We start from the raw sequence: 24,209 nt of genomic DNA, 5'->3' as shown, positions 1-24,209 counted from the left end.
GTCGCGCCTTGATCTTGCGTACGCCAGCCGCTTGCGACCCCTAAACAAAGGCTCTCTATTACCCTTCCGACGGTAAAGGGACCCTAAAGAGAAAAAGTGATTTTTTCTGTGTCAGTAAATTACCATTCTACAACATCAAAGACACCACATCTCACCACGAGAAGACGCTTGCTAAGTCAGAAAAAAGCGCAGTAACAAAAGGCAGGTGGCGACGTCTCCTAAAAGTTCCCGCACCATCTCGCTGTGACGTCACTGATTTCGCCAGCGTTTTGTAGGGCCTAGTCGGGCCTAGTTAATTCTTGAGCGGTAGAGATAAGACTACACTGTGTTCTAGAGGAGCCAAAGATTGAATATGGCGAGTCTCGGGAACTTCCGCTGAGGCAACGCGGCCTAAGTAGGAGAAAATGCTTTGGAATCCATGACGTCACAGTGACTTGCCAGCGTTGAGGACTCGGCGCGGGATTCAAAAACTGGAACTTTCACCTTCATTTTCTCTTCTAATAATCAACCTATCATTTCGAAATTAACGACAACTGAGTTTTAAATAACGCTTTATCCGCCTAAACCGATTTATCGTTTTCCTTTAGTTTCCATAACAAATCCGCATATACGCTGTTCTTGCGGATCATTTTACCAGTCCTTATGGACATGTGCTTTAAATAACTCACTATATACGTCGCCCATTGACATCTTGTAGATCACTTTGACAGTGCTCATGGACCCGTCGTTTTAAGAACTCGGTATATGCATTGTCAATAAGCTCTGTAAGCCCTTATAAATATGCCCTTAAAATATTTAGTAATTATATATATATATATATATATATATATATATCTATATATATATATATATATATATATATATATATATATATATATATATATATATATATATATATATATATATATATATATATTGTTTTTCAGGCCTCTTGTACATCCCTTTGGCGATCCTTATGGAAATGTTCTTTTAACAACTCAGCATATGGGTTGTCTGTGGGCCTCTTGTAGGCCACTTTACCACCATGCCTTCTGGATGTATGGTTTTCTGTTGACATAAGGGTGTCTTCGTTCTGTTGTCGCACACTGCCAAAGTCTGCGAAATTCTGTTAAACGTCTGTATCCGAAACGATGTGGCTCAGTAAGTGCCCTCGAATCTTGCTATGTTCGGTCTTCCACTTCTTTACAATACAGTGCAGTCGATCTTTGTCGGAGAAAAGAAAAATTAACTAGGCCTGAGCAGACGCGGTCAGAGTTCATGGCATCCAGGTGAGCATCCAGGTGGGCTTCCATGGCATCCAGGTGAACTTCGAAGCGTTGCCGAGCCCCATTTACCGAACATCTCACGGTAAGAGTGACTTTCTCGGTATTGTCGAAAAGTAGTTTACTAAACGAGCGCAAATTGCGTTTTTTTTTCTTTTTTTTTTTTTTTTAGTGTCTGTTCAACGATGGGTGCATCACACTAGAAGAGTGGCTAAAGAGAGACGGCCGGTCCGCTATCCAAGACGAGACCTCGACGCCACGGTAACGGCACAGAAAAACACGCACAACACGAAGGGAAATCAATGCCGGCACGCGATAAAGTGCCGAAGTGGTTCAACGTAAAACCGACGAGGACGACGTGACAATGAGAATCACCGCCCAGGTCGCTTCTCCGCTCGCTTCCTGCTTCTCTCTTGATATATATATATATATATTTTTCTTTATTCACAAAGATATCAGTACGAGAACGACGAGTCAGCACCAATCAACGTAAAGCTGTGTTGTCGGCGGGGTCGGATAAAAAAATGCGGGGTACCGCGAAAATCTCAGTTGGGAACTTTCGCTTAGTCAAAGGGCATTGCGATCTGAAGAGGGCGTTAGTATTCATTACTAATATTAGGTAGTTCAGGACATTATACATGGCTCAAGGCTTCTTTATCGTACCAGGCAGCATTTCGCGTTTTCTACGCGACCTTATTGTAGTCGTCACTGTCCGATCGCTCGACTTCAGAAAATAGACATAAGTATACTGCCTGTATCGATATATGTCAGAGTTCACTATTAGTGTTCTGTACATGTGTAGATAATCACGTACGATAACATTCAGCCTTTTACGCCCGACTTCTCGTTTTCTTTTTGACTATTTGTTTATCTCCCTCAAATTGTTTTGTCTGCCATTTGAATCTTCCATACATAGCGTCTTATGCATTACTATTTAAGTGCATCAGTACAATGGCTATGTAGCTGTTGCTAAATGCAATAACGAACCTTTGATTGACTGATTGATTATCATTTTATTATTATTATTACCACCACTCGATTACCATGCACCACTTAGGGATGGAATAACCACGTTTTAATATTATGTTTGTATTATCACTTGCTTATTACACTGGTGCTATTACATGCCAGTCTCTGATTTTGTTTCGTGTACTCTGTGCTATCACCCATCTAGTCACACATATACTACGTATAGCAACGACACTTCAGTTCAATATAACATTAACGCACGTTTATTAGATTTTTCGCGGATGATTCAATGTTATGGATCCCCCCGTTATGTAAATATACCAAGGTTGTGAGTCCTTATTGTGAATTAATGAAATGAAACTCTCGTACTCACTATTGTCACGTGGCATCGTTAGTCTCGACCTCTACAAGGCTGAAAAGCTCATTCGGAACCCCCCACTAAGGCGTCCCCTTAGCGCACAGTCTTGAGGCGTAAGGCGCCGTTAAAAGAGAGAGAGAGAGAGAGAGAGAAGATGGTAGAACAGTGTTGCTGCACCTGCATGGGGGTTAATCGGTGCCCTGTAGGCGTCCGCGAAGTGATTTCAAGGTATGTATATGTTGCAAGGTGTGCGAGTAGGCTAGCTGAGACATTAGCGGAAAACAACTGGGAGTCAGACAGGCCAAGGTAATGTACGGAGCAGATAAACGGGTGGTCTCTGTCAAGTAACAGAATTTGTGTCACAGGAAGGGACGTGCAGTTGAAGACGGCGAACAGTCGGGTGACACCATGAAATTGGAGGCATAGGGTGAAGCCAACTGACCCAAAACGGAGGCAATTAGAGATTGCTGTAAAATGGGCTGGTGGTGGTTACTGTAATTATGAAGACGACTATCGTGACGAAAGATTACTGCTTTTTTTTACATGACATTTATCGCGACGAGTTGCATGAAATAACTACGAAGCACTTTCCAACACACTACACACGGATGGTGTGTGGAGAGAGAGAAATAGCCATGATGGAAAAGAGTGTCCGATGCTTGCCTAAAGTCTAACAAACTGTGCTGAAGAGGTGCATAGCCCAGTAGCTGGTGGCCTAAATTCAGTTGTAACCTCACTGGCAAGAGGAATGTCGAGGCGAAGCATCAGTTGTCTTCCATTTACATTTGCTCGCGGAAATGCACTTAAAGGCTATATGGAATCCATTACTTTCAGTGAAAGGCCGCAACCACTAAACTGATATACCAGTAGGACTCCGTACGATGGAACGATAGTGTGGGCCGTAACCACTTGGTGGTCGAACAGTGACACTCGGTTGGTCGTATATGCATTTAGGGGCAGTTGTCCGAGGCTCTAACTGAGGGAAGGTAGAAGCGTGAAGCGCTGTTTACTTCTGTGTTTATCACCAGTGTTCTTCTGCAAACTCCGACTTCGTAAATATTTTTCGCTCCAACATATCTCCACGTTTGTCGCCTCCAACCTGCCTCCTGCTTCATCAACGCCGAATATCTCCTCGAAGAGATTTATTCAACTTCAAGGAGAAAGAACAAACATTGCTCTGTTTTCTTGTTTCCTTGTTGTGGTTGTTTTTTATTCTTTTTCTACGAGCCCAAGGTTCGCATATGCTTTGCTCGCGCGTGTAGCCATGCGTGGTGTGCGCGCGAGTCTGCGTGTACTTAAAGCGGGAGTGCAGAACAGCCTGAAATGCCAGTCACAAAACTTTTATCGCTATGCATAAACAGCCAACACGTACTCTCGTTCTAGCAGGCTAACCCGCAAATGCTGCATGTGCAGTGAACGTGCGACGACGATGGCTCATGTATATGTTGCAGACGTGGCAATAAAAAAATCGCGCGCTGCTCTGCCGGCTGCTTTAAGCTCGAAGCGGGTACACCTATTAAGGTGACAAAACAACACAGCCGTTCCCGCTGCCGGAAACGGCACTTATACAGGTGTTCGCTGCCACCTCGGAAACATGCAGTGGACGCCTTGTTAGACACCGTGTACATGTAGGCTTTCGTTAGCCCCGTAGCCGTGTGCAACTGGTAAAAAAAAAAAGGATGTAGACCAAGTGATCTTTTGACACGATTGTGGGCTGCACGCCTATACGTATTGCTGGGGTTAAATGTCTGTCCCACGTATACGGTTCCAGTCCAAAAGATTAAGGGGCGCGTTATCCGATACAAAAGAGGTGTGAATATGTCCGAAGACTCGGTGGCAGTGCGCTCAAAGCGCATAGAATGAAGATTTGCTACTTTAGCGTGCGCAACCAACGTAGTTCCGACGGACTGCAAGCTAAGGCTCAGCTGAAATTCAACGTGTTCGAGGTGCCCTCGTTCCTCGACTTATAATCATAGGGTGCTTTCTTTTTAATTATTTTAACCGAAGCTTTCTTGGTTAATGAATCATCCCGGAATTGGCTGACCTTGGCGCTGCTGCCGCTTGTCTTTGTCAAATACAGGTGGAGCGCCTCCACGACAAACTAGAGCGAAATTACCTGTATAACGAAAGAGCGATTCTGTCCCGATTTTCTACTGCCAGCTGTGTGCGGTGCGCGCCCTTCAACAACGAAGCGACCTGTATATAACGAATTATTTCGGAGGTCCTCCAAGCACTTCGTTATAAAGGGCATTCGACTGTTGTAGCTCGCACAGAAAGGACACAGCATTCGCATGCATGCAAGTCGACTTATAATGTAGTCCCATCTGTACTGTATCCCCTGTGCAGATTGCCCTTGGCTCTGTTCTTTACGGAATCGAGGAGCGAATGAACGAGCTTCCACTTAATTATTCTAAGTCCAACGAACTTGCGATGAGGGAGAGAGAGAGGGTGGGCAGGCTAGCTAATCGAAACACCACCACCTATATAGCACAAGGCCTTTTCACTCCGATCCTTGACGTCATTCTCATGCTGTCTGATCCGCCAGACCTACACAGCGTGTCGTAGACATTATAGCATCGAATCGCTTCTAGTGATTTTTGTCGAAATCTTCGTTGACGACAGTAGCCCAACAGAAAAAAAAAATAAAGAGATAGAGAGAGAGAGAGATGGAAGGGCACCACTTTTTGAGCTTTCTTAAGTGCTGCAACAGCAAAGTTAGGCTAAAATGCGTACGCTGACCAAGAAATGGAAAGCAGTCGCCCAAGTTCTCCGACTTTCTCGAACTGCTCGAATAAATATTTCAAACAAAGAAAGAAAGAAACAAACAAAAAACGCTGGTGGATGCGTGACGAGCGACGCTAGACTTTAAATATAGCACGTAGGAATCGAGCAACCACAAGCTGCAGATGTGCTGCCATTTCGGTAAGAGAGGCAAGTCCTGGCGAAAAAAAAAAAGAAGTTAAAGAAATAAAACAAACTCTGCGGGATTTTACATTAACGCGGCACCTGTACTGAGTGCGGCAGCGCAGCCGTGTCTTCCATACGCTGAATGAAGCTCACCATGTTATTCAATGCAATTGCAACACGTGCAAAAACGCCGAAGCCCACCCGACAAACACGTCACGAGACTTGCAGTGATAGATTTTGACCGAACTCCCCCGTCATGGCAGCTGCCTCATATTCGTCATTTTCGTACACCTTATATACATATATATGTACTTCAGTAGTCAAGGGAAATGGCTTAACAGATGTATTTTCTACCTCAATCTCTCCCCCACAACCAGTTGTTCAACGTAATTTATAGACGCGAAGTAGAAGCCCCCCAGTCTCGAATTCGCCGGAATCTTCGTATACGCTATATAGAGCAGTTCGTAAGAACGGGAGAGCCACGTCCGATCGCAATTTTACAGCGAACGGAATTCGCGAAGCTCCGTGTACACCGTAAATTTAGTTACACCCTTAAAAGTAAAAAAAAGGTGTAAATGTGTTCATAACTCACACCCTTAGGGTGTAATTTATATAACGGACACCCTAAAGGTGTCCGTTATAGACACATTTAAGGGTGTAAATTATTTTACAGTGTACGCCCGTTTTGGGGGTTCTTTCTTCGTCGAGTAAACAAAAAAAAGTTTACATCCGCCCGAAGTGAGTCACGCGCGCAAACCACCGTCCAACTTTGCACGTCGGCGCAAAATTACGTGAAAGTGCACGTCTTTGACAAAGGTTACCGCCAAAAGAGTGTGTACAGCTCCCATGCGATTACTGGCCGCATATACGCCTGAACCACGCACTCTAAACGGCGCGCATGCGCAGACGGCGGCGGCGGTCGATGTCTGTAACGGTATACAACAAGAGTGCTACGCTAAAAAAAAAAAAAAAAAAAGGAAACGCTCCATTGTCTCCGCACAGGCTCGTTCTCGATAATTTCGCGCACCACAACAGGCGAAGAGCGACTTTCCAAACTTCTCGCCAGAAGAAGAAGAGACAAAAAAAAGAAAAAGTCATTAAAAAAAAGCACGCCCGTATTGTGTCGCGCCCGCGACACTGCAAAAGAACATGAGCGATTGGGCGGATACACCCGTATAGACGTTATACGCACACACACACGCACACACGGGCACACCGTAATGCAAAGCGCGCCGAGCTCGAGGAATAGAGAGAAAGGAGGCGAGCGAGAGGGAGAGAGTTCAGCACCGAGGGGAAACAGTGGAGGCTCATCGATTAAACACAAACCGCAGCTGCGGCGGGACCGCACGGTCTTGACGCGAAACAATGAAAGGTGCGCGAATGCGCGCATCTCGGATTCGGCGCTGGCGAACAGCAAAGTTTCGTCATTCGAGGCAGCCGTAGTAGCGCCGCGTCGCTCGACCATCGGAAGCTCACGAAAAAAAAAAAAAAAAAAAAATATATATATATATATATATATATATATATATATATATATATATATATATATATATATATATATATATATATATAGGGAAAGAACGAAACAAAAACGAGAAAATGCGAGACTACGGGAGACGAGAAGACAAGCTGTGCGAGTCTCGTCGCGCCACGGCCGGATCACGAATAGACGCGCTTGACGCGTCTGCTTCAAAAACGAGAGCACCACGCACAGCAGCAGACGATTTTATATGGGATTCACGGGCTCCCGCCATCTTCGGTTCTTACACGAACGAATTTCTACCTTTCATCAGGCGTAAAGTGACGTAGCATGGTCACGAAACGCTGAACGCATTTACACAGCTATTTCCATCCTGAATCGACTCTATAACAACGCCCACTTCGTCGTTAAAGACAGAGAACAGCAGCGTTCACAGCCCAAGATGGCGGCACCTAAACGCTTCGGTAAGATAGCCTATAGATATGCCGAGCGCCCGAAGAGTCCGTACGCCACAAATATGTGTTAACGCCGACTAAAACGGTCGCGTACAGCTAAAGTAGAAGCCCCACTGCTAAGTGTGAGTCTGTAGACCATCCGTAACGAGATGGAGCGAAGCGGGTGTGTTGGTATCGATGCCTATTGATGCGAATGTTGCGTAAGATGCAGGACGCGGGTCAAAAATACGCGTAACGACCACTCAAACCGCCGCAGGTATAGCTCTATGCGTATGGTTGCATTCGGGTACGCGTGAGTCTGTAGACCACCTGTAATGAGATAAAGAACGGAGTCTCTTCCTACATATCGACCATCCCGTGTATGTTGAGTCATTCAAAAGCATCTAGGCAACGTACAGGTCATCGTGTGGAGCACTAGTAGAACGCTCTAATTGACTTCTTATAGACATCTCCACTAGAGCGCCAGAACACGTCCTCTCTATAGAGTGCGGCCGCTGTCCCTAAGTGCTTTTGGGCGAGTTCTGGTAAGCTGTCCAGGGGCATTATGGCGACACCTATGCAGTCGTTGTTAATGTCCACAGACTTGTCATCCTGACTACAGAAAGTATTTTTAACAAGTCTATTTCATTTCGTCTCACAAACTACTGCATCGGCTGGATGGTTGCATAAAGTTTGAAGATTATTAGTGGACAAAAAAAAAGATTCTCTAAATCCGTCCGTAGATTCTCTAAATAAAATTTTCTTACTTTCGACAACTTTCGACCCACTGGCAATGGTGTTCCTCTACTCAGCAAGGAGTCTATGGTTCCGTTACCAGCCACGGCGGGCCCATCACGACGGGGGCCTACTGCCACCACACCCATGCGCTTGGCTTAAATTTTAGGCTCACGTTAAGCTGTACGTCGCAGTGTGGCAAATAAATTTCAGCCTGGCATTCCGTAAATGTTCCCAATGCGAGTTTCCTTGGCGGAAAGAAATGGCCGATTAACTAAGGCAACGTAAAGGGTTAACAGCGCACACGGACGGGGACAGAGAGAAGAAGAACAGGACACAGCGCTGTGTCCTGTTGTTGTTCTCTCAGTCATCGTCCGTGTACGCTGTGAACCCTTTAATATGCTCTACCAACTAACCCACCAAGACATCCTTGTAACTGGGGCAAAAACTGTAGGAGAAACTTCTCTTTCTCAAATTTCACGTCAGATTAAACCCACTATGACGTCAGAGATTCCAAACTATTTTGGCGCATTTTGGGCCATTCTTTTGAGCAGAAACAATTCCCAATGTATCGCGGGGCGAGCCCTGTCCTTGATTTTATTTTTAAGAAGAAACACTCGTTCCTCGACAATGAGCAATGAACTAGTCCTTTCCGACACTTTCGAAGTATGTGACGTCACGGGCAGGCAGCTGCCAAGTGGTACGGAAATGTCGGTGTATAGCGTCGTCTTTTGGCTGGTCGTTCTCGCGTTCCCGCTAGCTTGCCAAAACTTCAAGTATGCCTTTACGGGGCGAGTCTATTTGATATCGTATCTGCGTAATCGTAAGCCCTACCGCGACACGCCGATAGAAAAAAAAAAAGCCTCCAGCATCGTTTTCAACACGATTTGCACGAGAAAGTTCAGATCGAACAAGGCGAAAGGAGAGAGCGAAAGAGTACCGACGAAAAAAAGAGCGGGAAAAACATGCAATTTAAGCAAGTGCAGTCAGCGTACTACACAACACAGCTGGTGTCTGGACCGTTTCAACAGGGGGGGGGGGGGGGGGGGGCTCCGTCCGAGCGTCCTCCTCCTTTCCCCTTTCGCGCCTTGTGTAACACAGCCCGTTCCTAAATTCACTTCGCAGTGATCAGGGTGTTACATCATCACTTCACGTTCGTGCAGTACCATATATACACGCACGCGAAGAAATTTTTAAAAATGTAGAAATAACCACGAAGTAATGAAATGCACGTCGAATTGCATCGGTGCACTGCGGTACTTCAACAGCGCGGAGCCCCCGTGTAGGAACCACATGTCGAGGCGGCTTCGGCGGAACCACGTATTGCGGGGTGTGTGTGCGTGTGTGTGTGTGTGTGGAGGGGGGGGGGGCTTAGTCTCAGTGCAGCGCAAGAATTACGGCTGCGGCAAGCAACCTGTGACTTTGCGCAACGTTTCGCTTTTTCTTTTCTTTTTTCCCCCTCTCTGTCCATGGCATCGGCGCGCAACAAAAAAAAAAAACTAAAGAAAAAAAGAAACTGCACCACCTCGGCAATTTCTCAGGCTCTGAACACTTACAAAAATCATCCGTGGCCTTTCAACAGCATCAAGACGGCAAGCTGGGCCAGTTGGTCGGGATTCATTGTAAGGTTCGCAATAACAGCGCAACGCAAGACACGGACGACAAGAGGAAGGTAAAAACAAGGACACGGCGATCAGTTGAGAGTCAGCGCCGGGTCGTCATTATTACCTTCCTTTTGTCCGTGTCTTACGATGAATCATTTCAACTGCATCTCAGCAGGAACTCTACTGAAAAAAACAAAAAGAGCCTTAACAGATAAGCAAAAAATATTTCTATAACAATGTTTCCAAGGGAACATATATAGTCATATCATAAGAAGCACGCGAAATGCGAAGGTTGTGGGTTCGGTTCCCACCTGCGGCAAGTTGTTTTTTCATCCACTTCCTTTATTTATTTATCGTTTCCTTACTTCATTTATTAAGTACAAGTAATTTCCCCTATGTTGTCCTGGGTATCAATGTTTGTTGGCTTCTTATGATATCACTAAAAAAAAAAATCGGGCCCCTCGGTTAACCCCTTTCTTCTCGTTTATATATATATATATATATATATATATATATATATATATATATATATATATATATATATAAGCAAGCGCCAATGAAACATGGCGTGCACCTATACAGTGCACCCTTTACAGTGCACCTATACAGTGCACGGTCAGGTGCACGGTCAGGTGCACGGTCGTTCTTGCATTTCATCCCCATCGAAATGCGGCCGCCGCGACCGGGTATCGCACCCGAGACCTCCCGCTCAGCAGCAGAACGTCACAAAGGCGCCGGCGAGGGGGTAATTACGTTCTATTTAGTTTTTACTGAATATCAGCAATTTAATCGTTCGGACGGCATCAACTTAAAAACTGCGAGATTGATGAAAGGGATAGGTAACGACCAAGTTGCTGCCGCCACCAGTCGCGCACTCCAGTTCCAGTTTTGGCTCTTCGGCGGGCCTGCCTATGCACAGTGGTAATGACTGTTAAAAGCATCCTTTCACAGCCTGCCTGACTTAGAGCATAGCACACGCAACACAAGGTTGGCTACACACGCGCGTTTGGGAAGCTTTTACTAGAACCCGAAAGTTTAGTTTGCGTCGTTTTCTGCGGCAGAGTGGCCTCGCTTGCCTCGTTCTCTCTCTCTATCTTTCATTTTTCATTTCTCTCTTTTTACCTATCTACACCAAGTCATCGTCAAGTAAGCGTGTGCGCATATTCACAATGCCCGTGGCACGCAGAACACACGTGTTCACGCTTCCTGTCGTCGCTTCCCTAATTTTTGTTTTGTCATCCTTTTTAAAATCCTTCGCTCGTATTCAAGCTTTCTGTTTCTGCCGCAAGACCCCGGCGTCGCAGCTAGCCCCGCACAGTACTACAGCGCGTTCCTGCTTCCTCGCCGAGGTTGTTTTTCCGTTTCGCTAGCAGTCACCGCGAAGCTGGCTGCCTTCGCTGGCTGGCACACACACACGTATACTCTCCTCCTCCTTCCCCACCCTCTCTCTCGTGCAGCGATCAGGCTGGCGACGCGGGCTGCTTTCGTTCCCCACCTGCTGCGAACGAACAGCTGCATGCTGCTGCTGCTGCTGCTGTTGGTTGCTTGCTCACGTCTCGGCGCTGCTGCTGTTGCCGGCGTTGCTTCTGCTCATGCCGCGTTCTGCCGACCGCCGCGAATCGTCGACACGAGCCGATCCTTATCGAAGTAGATTTTGGGGAAGTCGATAAACTGTCTCGCAGACGTCTTATACAGGCACCGCTTGGCTTACCTATGACACTAGACATTTTTTAAAAAATTTTATCGCTTTGACTGCACGTTAATCTGCCAATACCCTTAATTAGCGGCAATAGCCGATCAAGAAGTGTGAGGGCGTTAAATTCGCAGATCACGGCCTTATCGGAACAGACTGGAGCAGCTCGTGAAACTGCCTGCAGCCGACGTTCCAGACCGTGCAGCTTAAGTGTAGATTTCATATCGCTCTGCATATATTTAAGCTGCAAATTGCGGAGAGACAATAGCTTGTGAATAAAAGTACAGGAGCGTATGTTCCCCAGGTCACCGCCACAGATTCATCGAATAGGCTTAAGCAGTCTACAGACTGTCAGAAGATGGCACAGAGGCCACCTTGCTTACGCATGGACTTCTCGCGCTCTGCGTTCATATAGCCTGCAGATATCACGGTGGCAATATTCGATAGAAAGTTTATGGGCGTTAGTTGACCGACTGTGCAACGGTCCTATCCTTATCAAAATACATAGGAGCACATTATAAGCTTTCTATAGACGACTTACAGATTGCTTGCCTTCGCCACAGATTGTATTCATTTTTAGAACGCTTAACTTCAATATGTAATTCAGAATTATTTTTTTATACGCAAAAAGAAGATTATCCTTGAGGGTAGTAAGTTCTTAGACTACCTGTATACGGTGCAGGGACCACAGACAACTCTTAAATATTGCCTGTGGAATGTGTATGTACATTACGAAGGAATGTGTGTAACATTTATGGAACAGACACAGAAAATTCATAATTATCATTTAGCATATGTTGCTTTCTGCGACTTTTTAATCATAGTTTAGCTTCTATGTGTTCCAAACGTTTTTTTTTATTTTTATTTTTTCATGCAACCCAACAGAAAGTCGACGCACCCGTGAATACCATAATGCAACACGTGTTTTTACACATCGTGTTATTCAACGCTTACAAGCTGATTTGAACAGTGCGCAGACTGTCCAGTGTGTTAACATACATAGAATGTATTTACCTCAATCATGTGGTTTCTCTTTATTGCCTATGCACGGTCATCGACACGGCATAAACAAACGTTGAATTAATGTCCGGGACTATAGGTACCCAGAATCCTTGCATAAATGTATGAGAGTACTTCGGGGATAATAGAGACCTATGCTAAACAAGTTACTCATGTGTGTATACAGTGGACTGAAACTATCCTTAGGCTTCTAGGGGACTTTACAATGAATTGTATACGAGCTATATACAAGCTGGTGAAATTAGTATTGGTGTGATATTAGTTGCCATATATTTCCTGCCTCGTAGATGACTTTGTATTGCTTTTAGGCAGATTCTTTGAAAGGATGGCGTTCTGGTAGATCTATAACCACAAGTACTTATGGCCTAACACAAACTAGCAGCTGTAAAGTCGTTGCGCTGCAGTATGTTGGTGGTGAATGTGGTGCTTTGTGGCGCAAAGGCCAAATATGGCCAAAGAGCGCCAGACCGGTGTTAACGAGTTTGCAGTGGAGCTATGAATAACCAGACGTACATGTAACGTGGCTGTAAAGGGGCCTAAAAAAACAGTCGCTGTAAAGTACATAAAGCCTCTTCGAGATAAAATTATGCCAATGGTTAATGAGCTGTACAATGGACACGAAAGATACATTGTGAAATAATGACGATATAGTAAGATTTGCGAAGAGCACTACTGTTTTGAGATGCAAGGGCTGGAGGCATGTGGTATACAAAACTACTATCGCAGCGGCATCCTCTGGAAAGAGGAAAAAAGGAGGAAAAGAGATAAGAAGAAGGCAGGGAGGTTAACCAGAATCATGTCCGGTTGGCTACCCTAAACCGGGGGAAAAGGAAAGGGGGAAAACAAAGATAACAGGGAGGATGTGAAAGAAGGGAGGATGAAAGAGGATGTGCTACGAATTTATGGGGCTAAAAACATGCAAGTCGACCTCATTCAAGAGTCCCAGAACTGATTTGGTGTCAAATAACGGTTCCGCACCAAGAAACATTACACGATGGAGAGGGGGTGCTGGCGATATACTAGATGAAAATGTTTCTTTCTCTCATCTAGTAGAGCAATGTACCCAGGCCCTACATAACTATCCGGCAAAATAAAAATTTCTTCTCTCTTTCTCTCAGCTTCAGCTTCCCAACACTGTCTAGATACATACGGACTTCACGAATAAACGTCTAGATATTCCCTAGAGTCTAGAGCTTTAAGACTATGCGAACCTGCCGAAAAAAAATGCTGCAGAAACTTATGTAAGTCAATATACATGGACAATGAACCGATTGCTCATGCGCTACACGTAGTCTATCGAAGCTCTAAAAGACGGCTTACGTACACATCATATAAACGTCTACTGATATATCATCTGTAGATTGGCGCAACGAGCACCGTCCAAGTATGTCCTCACCCCCCCCCCCCCGGAAGAGGGAGTGCACTCACCCATAGATGGCGTCCTTGTCTCGCTTGTGCACGTCCGGCACGGTGCCCATCACGTGATTGGCGGCTCCGGCGGCCCCGTGGTTGGCGTACATGGCGGCTGCCGCGTTCATGGGGTGCGGGCTGTGAGCCAGCGGCTGCATGCGGCCATGCGGGTCGTAGGCGCCCAGGGGTCCCTCCAGGGCGGTGGCCCCGCCACCGCCGCCAGCGCCGGCGCCATAGTGGGGCACCGGGTCGTCGTACTGCGCATGAAGAAAGGGCGGGGTCAGTGTCACTGAGTGTGACAGTCAGTGTCACCATCATCACGGACCAGTAAGATACGTCAAATGACGCATTCGTCTTGAGCGAGTTGTTTTCGCGGCTAAGTTGTTCGCATACTGTATATGTGATGTCTGGTAGGTGGTTCCGCTAACGCCAACATCGCCGCCAGTGTCGGTGACAGTGTCACTGACTGTGACAGTCAGTGTCACCATCAGCACGGACCAGTAAGGCACATCAAATGACGCATTCGTATCGAGCGAGTTGTTTTCGCAGCTAAGTTATTCGCATACTGTTGTGCATGATGCCTGCTAGGTGGTTCCGCTAACGCCGACATCGCCGCCTGTGGCGCTGGCTAACACTCCCAGGGCTACAGAACTTGTACCCATACACCCACGAAGATTTACCGGAGGCCACAGGGTACCTGCCACTCTTCTAATGAATCCTCCTGAACAGCTAAAAAGAAGCTTTTACGGAAAGCTAATAGGAACGCCGATGCATACAGTAGCACATTTCAAGGATAGACATCTCGAAAACGGTGCCACCCTTAGGATTTCAACTATGTATAAATGACTTCGCGACACTGCCCGGCTTCTATTTCGAATTTTATACGTGTATCTTAAAGTGAATCCTTTTTTTTTTTAAGGTCAATTAGCGAATATATCTCGTTTGGTTACCTAGACAGTGCGACTTGTCCTGCAAGAAATGTCCGTCTCTTCAGGTCACCTGAACAGGCCAAATTGCGGTATATGCTCTATGCGATTCTTAACCCTTTAACCCACAAATTGGGGAAGAACGTACCAAATTTCACGAATTTTTTCTTGTATGGTCAACTTTTCTATGTCATTCTCATTCTGAAAATGTACTAGTTGGCTTCTTGTCAGAATCAGCACAAAAACTTAAAGAAAAAAAAAAAGCTGCTCTTGAGCGCCGCTCTCCCTCAATGCCGACCGTAACTGGTCTTTGGCAGCGGGAGCAGCACAGAATCGGGCTGAACGACTGCGACTCGTCATTGGCGATATCGGTACAACCTCACACAACCAGTAAAGCTCGGGAGTGGGGGTTAAAGGGTTAAAAGAAAATCAGTTCGGAAAGGTGTTCCAAGTAACAACAAACACGGTATACGTTACCGTGTCCTGAATAAAGATGTCCACTGCAAATAAGCCAAATTGGCATCTTGCCTCCTTTCTGTCCTCTCTCTTAATCGTAGGCTATACCGTGCACGGTAACCAACGATGAAGTTCATCCGCTTATACATAGTACAGCATCAACCAGGACCCTCAAGGGTAATATCAGCAGCAGGTTGCAGGTGCGTTTTCGAATACTATCAGCAACAGGTTGCAAGTAACCTCGGCAATTCGACTCTGCAAACTTGCGCTGATAACGATTCACCGACCCCTACACAGACGAGACCACCGGTCAGCTATAAAGCGCAGGTAAACGCTTGACAACATTTCTCACAATCGCAGGGACAAGATCTCTCCTATATAGTGTTAACAGCGCAAAACGTAGACTGGACACGAGACCATAAGCGAGACCATAAGCGCTAATTGGTGTCCTCTTCTCGTCTCGTGTCCCGTCTACGTTTCGCGCTGTTAACACCAGGATGGAAAACCAACGAGCCCAAGCTGCTATTCTAGCGAAAATCTCTCCTGACATCCGTGTTCCAGCGCTGAATCTCGCCCCTGCGCGTAACGGTACAATAATAAAACACAGTACTCAAATCAAATCAGTTAATTTTCATCTCAAGGATGAGGACAGGCTCGGGATAAAAGTGACATCCGTCACTTGAGTCACTTGACATTAGTTACATAGGGTTGGTGAGGGCTTGCTCGGTTTGACCACCGTCTTTTCTCGTTGTGGCCCAGAAACACAAGCCCGGTAGATTCAGCGACTCCCGCCCACCCGCCACAAGGAACTATACCACAGACGACAGATTGTCCTGTAGCCCGGGCCCAATAACGGACATCCAACTTTGAAGGTTTCAACTGAATCAAGTTTGCGCTATAGCATACACGTGACGACGATGCGCACTCTGTCGCGTCTGCATGGACATAATTCGTTTCACCAGTGTTTGTCTTGCGCGTCGCCTAAGAACTCTCTTGGCTTTCGACGTGCCAGAAGGCCATCAAATAATCATGTCTTCAGGGCAACAGCAAGATTATGCTGTGAATTTAAACCATCTCTGGTTAACCTCGCTGTCTTTATTTTTTTTTCTTTCACACGTCTTTTTCTCTCCCGCTCTTTCCTCTCTGCGAATTTGGAAAACATTCGCGAGTTTAGGAAGACCATTATAAGTGTGCCTGTCTTACCGTTTTCGCTCATTACGAAAGACGCGAGAGAAAGGACGCTCCAGTAAGGTGACTAAAAGGCGAGTCCATCTTGGTGCCGTTTGTGTCAGACGTACACTTACATACCACTACACTCCGTGCACATGACAGGACAAACTGCGCCGCGCTCTCGGGGCCAAGGCACGCGCACATACGCTTCGCGTTATAACCTCCACCTCGAGATGACGTCACGACCAGGCTGCGTGACGTCAATCACCGGCTCAGCCTTCCCCCCTCGCCTTTCGTCGTCTCGTTTTCTTTGTTCTATTTTTTTCTCTCTCTCTCGCTTCGTAGCTGGCTTCGACAGTCTTGGCTCCGATCCAGCCACCACCGCCAGCTAAGCAGGCGACCGACCGAACGGGACCCCCGAAAGAAGTTTACGCCACGAATCGTAGCGGTAAAGCAAGCAAGACGGTATAATAACCGCGAGGGGGGGTCGTCTCTCGGGAGAGAAGTGCATAGGAGGGTTTCCAGTGGGCCATATATATAAACAATCGTCTTGGGAGGGCCCTCGAGAAGAAGGGCTCAGTTTATACACTCGAGCGCGGAAACGCACGGCATGCAGCAGCCTCACGCTACGCTAAAGCCCCCCCCCCCCCCCTAACCTCCACTTCAAACTCAGTGTCGTCCTCAACACGGCAGGCACTCCGCGAAGAACGCCGACCGACGCCTGCAGCCTGCCGTGCCCGCTGCCTGCCTTTTCAATACAACGAGCCACCACAGCGCAGTTTGTTCTGTTCAAAGCTCCTATACCGGGAAGCCCTGGCGTCCGCCCCGCCGGCCTGTTGGCGAAGCGAAACACTTTTCTCAGCGCTGGCACGGTCGCCGTTGTGCGATCACCTAAACACCACTTTCTTTCTTTCTTTCTCCCTTTCTTTTCTTTCTTTCTTCGAGCCAAGTGTTTTGCGCTGGTCTGGTGAACGGCCCAGTCGCTTAGCGTCATAGCCGCTGAAACGCGCACATGCACGCGTCTGTGGGGTTCAACAAACGAGCACCGTGCCAGGGAAGGCGTAGCGCGAGGTGAAGCGGTTTGCCGATAAACGATTCGTCGTACCTTAGACTTGACGGGTCCAATGCGAAAGCTCCCGAAGCTAAATGCGCCTAAGTGGAACCCCCTCAATGTGAAACATCCCAAAAGTGAGACGACTTCCGTTGTGAAACACCCGAAAAAAAAAATGAAAACGATGTGTTCCGAAATGAACTGTTTCAAACTGAACTGTCCCGAAGTGAAATGTCCCAAAGTCACAATCTAAAAGTGGAACATCCCAATGTAAAGCGTCCCAAAGTGAAATGGTCGCCATATTTTGGAGGTTACAATATGTTTCGCTCTTAAAGTAAAGCTTTCTCATGATAATAAAACCCACGTAAGTGTAATGTTTCTTCAGCCTTTTCAGAAGCGAAGCGCTTGACAGGATGCCGTACGCAGACACCTTTATAGGGCTTTCAGTATCATATCTCAGTCTCAGGGCCATTTAACACATTATGTAGATAAGACATTAACGAGCATCGAGCAGGCACCGTCAAAATCTATGACGCCACGAGTGGCTGGTACGGGAACTCGAAGGCGGCGTCACCATCCATCCGTCACTTTTGCGTGTGTATGTTTTTTTTTTCCCGGCTTACCAAGACTCTTCTCGCGATAGGATTGCTTTTTCAGTATTGTAGGAGCGTAGCTTACTAACACAGCCCGAAAAAAATTCTATTTAGTGTCCCTTTGTCAAACTTCCCTTCATATTGATTTATTCCCTTCGCGAAATACGAACGAACTTATAAAATGACGAGCAGACTACGTTGCACCTACGAAATGCAGACGACAAATGTCAAACTTCATTAGGACGCAGTTCCTGCCGCCATATGCAGATGAGACAGCGCCGCGTGAGAAAGGCCCACGTAAACAACAGACGCACGTCGGCTCCACGAGTAAGGAAACGCAGCTGCACGAGCAGGGTTGCTTGTGAGACAGAAGTTAGCATCTTGCTCGACACAGAAAACGCCAGGCGACGCAAAAAAAAAAAAAAGAAATGAAACGTGTCGAGCAGACGGCCAATGAACTATATACCAGACGAAACGGGAATTATGGTTCGTGGAATCGCCGATGAGCTCTAAAAATGGTAATGTAGCAGACGACGCAAGCGATGATACGTACACCGCCTTATGATAAAACCCGAAACCTTATGATATCCTTATCCTTATGATAAAGTGGGTACACTGTATTCAGCAACGCTTGATGTTCCCTGAAGTTCTGCAGTGAGTTCTAAGTCTTCGGAGCGACATCGTAATGCAGAAATCACCCGTGCATTAATGGCTACGTGACAGCTGGGATTCTGCTTGGAAACAATGTCGAATTCGCCAACTCGACGCCTCTGACTGGCTCGAAATGCCAACACGGATTGACGTAAACTTCGTTCTTCTGGTTTCGAACGGCTGTGCAACTTTGCAAATTGATCATTCTCAACAAAAGATTGCGTTATAAATAAAATATTTCGGAGTGATTATGCCTGTGGGCAGAAACGTATACGCTATCCTATACATTCATTCATAGGCGGTGTCCAAATCCAGCTCTCAGCGGCCGCTTCCTCGAAGAACCAAAAACAAATATCCGAAAGCGATTGCGGGAGACGGAAATACGTCATGCAAAAAAGATGCGATTCTCGGTGATTTCGAAACATTAATCGTAATAAGTATAACAGCACAAGAATGACAGCATGAAGACCAGACTGATCTATGGACGTATACCACTTATCATTGTAAACGACGGCCGCGCCAGAGTTCTTGTAGTAAGCTTTGTGCGAAGCTATGCGCTCGGCGTGGCCTCCGAGATCGCATGGGCACAGACGGGATCTCGGAGACCTTTTCCTGTATCAATATCGAGTGCAACAGCATTGCCAATAGCACCGGTTCTGGCCATAAACAGCCACCTTTCGCAATGAACATGCCCTCAGCTATCTTTACGAACAGTTATGTCTCATGTGCTATCAAAAATACACAACGTCCCGACAACTGAAGTCACCTTAACATCCACGAATTGACAAACACTAAGCACTATATAAACGCTAACTCATCTCTGTCACCATCAACACTAAATCAATACCCGCAGAAGGCTTTCTGTGGTCATGAAAGGAAAGCTGCATACGAAGACAAAGCTCGCACAAGTACGACCACTCCTGGAAAGAGTCACGCAGTCTCATTCGCGTTACCTTAAGCTGGGGAATAAAAATGATAAACATCTTATTTAGCACAGCGCTTACATTTAGAACGAGACCGAAAGAAACGGTACTCGATGTTAAACACAACTTGCACTTCCCATTTTTTCTTCCACGTTTGGGCAGATTCGAAGCTCCGTCGACTCCAGTATCCGTTCCGCGAAAACTAAAGTGTTGTTAAACTGTGCCGCACTACTTGGCGCAGTAACACACGAGGAGGACCCCCGCCCCCCTGGCTTTCCATTCATTGCCACAGAATAATAATTAAAAAGAAAGAAGCACTCCAAATGTATCCGCTTCCGGTCCCAATTAGTCCTGTGCGCTGAAAAGTTAGTGTCGCCCCATTTTTTTTCTTCGCATCTCCACACTCCTGAGACAACACACAGCTGGCAAATAAGTTGAAAATTTTCATTTCTTTAGCGGGTTCCGCCAAGTTGACACAACGTTGGTTATACCAACAATACGTTATACTGGAATCGAATCTCCCTGTATGCACCCCCTTAGGCTACTACGTCGCGAGACCCTTCCAGTCCCATCAAATACAGATTCACGGGGCGGAATGTGCGTTACGTGCGGTGAGCGCGATGCCCCGTTGTTTCGCGCTGACATTTAATCTATGCCAACGTGAACAAGGCGACGCGAGCCAACGAAGCAGACATGAGAAAGGTTGGGAGGAAGAAGGGGGGGGGGGGGGGGGGGGGTTCACCGACACCTGCGATTCCATCGGCTCCATTGGCGTTGCTGCTGCCACCGCAAAGAATGCATCGGCGCGCCATTACACCACCACAGTTCGTCTCGCATAAAGATCATTAATCATTATTCCGTTCGCGACGTGAACGCGGAAAAAAGAAAGAAGATAACGCGTACGGAGCAGGTAAGCACGAGATAATGCATCTATATACACTCGGGCATAATGCTGAACGGCATTTCCACTGTTTGTGTGTATGTGTATGAATGTGTGTATGTATGTGCGTATGCACGTATATATGTGTGGTCTCTGTGTGCGTGCGCGCCTGATTAATCAAGAACCACCGACTTCGCCTGCACCAAAAGCTCTTGACAAAGGAAGTTCGGAGATGAGCGGGCTGCGGCTTAACGAATGTCCCCCTTTGCTCCGACCTGGCGCCCGTCACGCGCGATGTGCTCGCGCTCCAGTGGGGAATCGAACCTTCGACTTCATGCTAAACGGCAAGAAGAACGCCACACCGAATTGCCCACCACGGCGGCATTGTTCCGAGCCTTCGAAAACTTTGCACCGATTCTTGAGACAGGATTAAGAATTTCGTTGGTCGTCCGGATTTAACCTTCGTCGTCAGCACCAGGTGGCGCCACGTACGGCCGCTTTGCTACAGTGGTACTTGGAAAACTATAATGTCGCGTAGCTCGTAAGGATACTTTCGTATTCACGGTCAATCTCACAAGTCTCGGTACATATCATCATAAAGGGTGTTTGCTGCACCCGGCTAACGAAATAACAAGCACGAAACTACTCTCCACCTCGCAGACGCCGCACGTGCGAGCCATCAACGCAGTTCTATACGTCTGAAAAACCAAAGCAAAAGGAGGAATAAGAAACCTGCCACAGCGACGACAGGCACCCAGAATGGGTGTATCCGGGCGTCATTTTGCCCCCAAACACACTGTTCTGCCCTCCGAAACCTATCACCGGTTCCGATCCGTCCAGGCGTTACATTCACCCCAACAGAGTGATTGAAGCCTATCGTTTCGCACCGTCGCACCCAGCAAACCAACTCTCATCTGCCTACGCGTTCCCCCCACCTACTAACACCCCCTCCCCTCCCGCCGGGTAAGTAGTGTAGTCCGCCGCCTGCCAAGTGGCAGGAAAAGACACCTAGAGCTTAGGGAGAGAAAGAGAGATAGTGACAACCAGAGGCGAGCGAAGGGAACACACTCTAGCCGTACACAATACAAAGAGACGGTCATTCTTCCCGCAGTGTCCTTCATCGTGCGTCGGCTGTACAATACGAGGGAGCGCGGTGAGGAAGAAAGGGAGCCTCTCCGCGATCTCCAGGCAACGCTCTCCCCCACCTCCCTTTTCTCCCCTCCTTTTCTAAACGCTGCGTTCCGAGCCCCGAAACCGGACACCTAGCTCGGCACCCCCATCTCGGTTTTTAGATGACAAACACCCACTCCTTCGCGGCGTGCCCGCGGGTCCGGCTAGCCGGAATCCGCGGCGATAACGCCGAACCAGACACCACCGCACCCGGCTCCTACATCCCTGAAACCGCAGGGTCCGACGGAACTCGGCGACAGGGATACGAAGTGAATAGCAGCGGCTGGCGCCACTCGGTGCTTTTGACGATTTACCAGCCCGCCATCAAGGATGACTGTGCTGGAAACCGCAAGATGTGCAGGTGTCCGCGAGCGCGAGGTAATGCGGTGCGCACAGCCAGTGTACAGCCCGCGACAAACGCTCTGCAATGCGAACGAAAGTGCCAACACGAGTGCGAGCCGAGAAGCACGAGGAACGGCCTGCCAAATGAGAGCGGCCATGCTGGATTTAATACGGATTGTCTTGACTCGATGCGTTTCGCATTATGTCAAGAGTTTTACCAAGTTATCTTGGTGTAAAAGTTGAAAATGCCACATCAAATGCTTACTGAGTGCAGGCAAACCAAATACTCAGAAGGAAGCAATAAAACCCGAAGGTTACTGGTGTTAAACGTTACCTTGCGTGCACCGCTGCGGTTTGTCTGGGTAATACCCAGGACAGACAGGGGAACGTGTTTGCTCGAGGTATTGCTGTGCGCCATATTTCATAACCTCCGAGAGGGTTGAGCACATCCACTGCCTCGCGTGGCACATCGCACCCGTTGCAAAAGAAGTATTAAACTGATGATGATCATCATCAGCCCTGCAGTGGGCGTACCCAGGCTGATGATGAATGATGGAGATGTGCAAGCCAGAAGCAAAATCAATTATGAGGCCCGCCGTAGTGGCGGACTCCTGAGTGGTTTTGACACCGGGGTGTCCTTTAACTCGTCCCAAAATCTAACTGCACGACCGCTTATATAATGCGCTGCAGACTGAATCAAACCCACGACTTCGTATATTTCTTTTTTTTTCTCGGCGCTGCGCACTTTCTCTATGGCGCTGTGCGCGAGCTGTTGTGATATCTCGTTTGGGGCAGCGCACGATTTCGCGCGCTGTGCACAAGGACACATGACTATTGGCAGAGTTCAGTGCTACACGAATACTGAGGCAGAACAAACGGATCGCACAGCGTGATAACGCGCTGGAACACGGTAGAAAATCGCTTAGTTTCGGTACCTGCGCACGTGACCGCACGACCGTGCGAACAAGCAGACGGAGCGGCAGTACACCTCTCTCGCTTCGGTGCGAAGTAAAACAAAAAACAAAAAAAAAAACACGCAGACATTTCGTTTGTGTGTTTTGCTATTTCTCTAAACTTCAATTCATCAATTCAAGCAACAGATCCCACAAATAACAGACGTTGCCTTGAATAATTCGCGAAGTCACGTGTCACCGCGAGTGACGTAACACTGCGGACCCGACTGCGTAGGCGTAGGGACGCGACTACGTCACCGTCCGTCACCACCCAGGAATAAACCGCGCAACAGTTTCTGCAATAATAAAGTTCCTCCTGCTCCTCCTCCTCCTCTGGGCGGTGTACTTAAAGACCGCTCGATTTCACCGAAGCAGCCACATTCCGACGGGGGCGGAATAAAAAACGCTCGCGCACTTTGATTTAGGGACGCGGTAAAGAACAGCACGGTGCCAAAATTACTCCGGAGTGTCCCCACTACGGCCCACCTCATAAACGGATTGTGGTTTTGGCACGTACAGTTCCATAATCCAATTCAAGTGCCACGGTGGCCACGGTGCCTTGTGCCACGGTGGGATGTGCCATGTGGGGCAATGACAATGCTCAACCCTCTCAGAGGTTATGAAATATGGCGCACAACAACGCCTCAAGCGAACACATCTCCATTTGTGTTGTGTGTACTAGTCAGACAAACAGCAGTGGTGCACGCAAAGTAACGTTTAACATCAACTCACCACTCTTGTGCTAGACAAAAAATTGAAGAAATTAAGCATTCGCCGTTAACAACACCGCTAATTATTGCCAATAAAAGCAAACAGCACAGAAAGCTTCGTTTACATCGATTCTCTCAGTGCATGGGACCTGCATAATTTTTTTTTCGGTGCTTCGTGTTTTCGAAGGCGTCGTGTCACCGAACGACGTAAAAAAAATACCGTGTACAAGGCTTGTGGGATGAGGTTGCCACACTTGCCAACGTGGAAACGCAATCACCGGTACAGCACGCGCTACAACGCTATACGGGCGCGCGGGGCACCAGACGACCGTCGATGTTCGAATCCGCCCACTAGGGGAGAAAAACGGCGCTGTTGTCGCAGGCGGAAGCTCGACGTTGCCTGTAGCCGCTAAAGTGCGTCCACATGCTTCGGGCACCTAATGGGGAAATAGCGGCGTAGGGACACGACAGCTGTAGGCAACGCTTCGCTAAAACGCGCTATAGTACCACGG

The 24,209-nt window shown here is 47.5% G+C and overlaps 1 protein-coding gene across 4 annotated transcripts in view; it reads right to left on the bottom strand.

Annotated features, from left to right (window-relative positions):
- hth (Meis homeobox homothorax) overlaps positions 1–24,209 on the bottom strand; it is a 369,843-nt gene that overhangs the window by 319,603 nt on the left and 26,031 nt on the right. For all 4 annotated transcript variants that reach the window (XM_050180825.3, XM_072289362.1, XM_050180826.3 and 1 more), the window contains exon 2: positions 13,891–14,129. In XM_050180825.3, coding sequence (XP_050036782.1) covers positions 13,891–14,129 — 239 coding nt within the window. The remainder of the gene's footprint in view (positions 1–13,890; positions 14,130–24,209) is intronic.

The sequence above is a fragment of the Dermacentor andersoni genome, chromosome 7, assembly GCF_023375885.2.
Source record: "Dermacentor andersoni chromosome 7, qqDerAnde1_hic_scaffold, whole genome shotgun sequence".
In the NCBI taxonomy this organism is placed as follows: domain Eukaryota; kingdom Metazoa; phylum Arthropoda; class Arachnida; order Ixodida; family Ixodidae; genus Dermacentor; species Dermacentor andersoni.
This window is presented reverse-complemented; position numbering and strand designations above follow the sequence as displayed.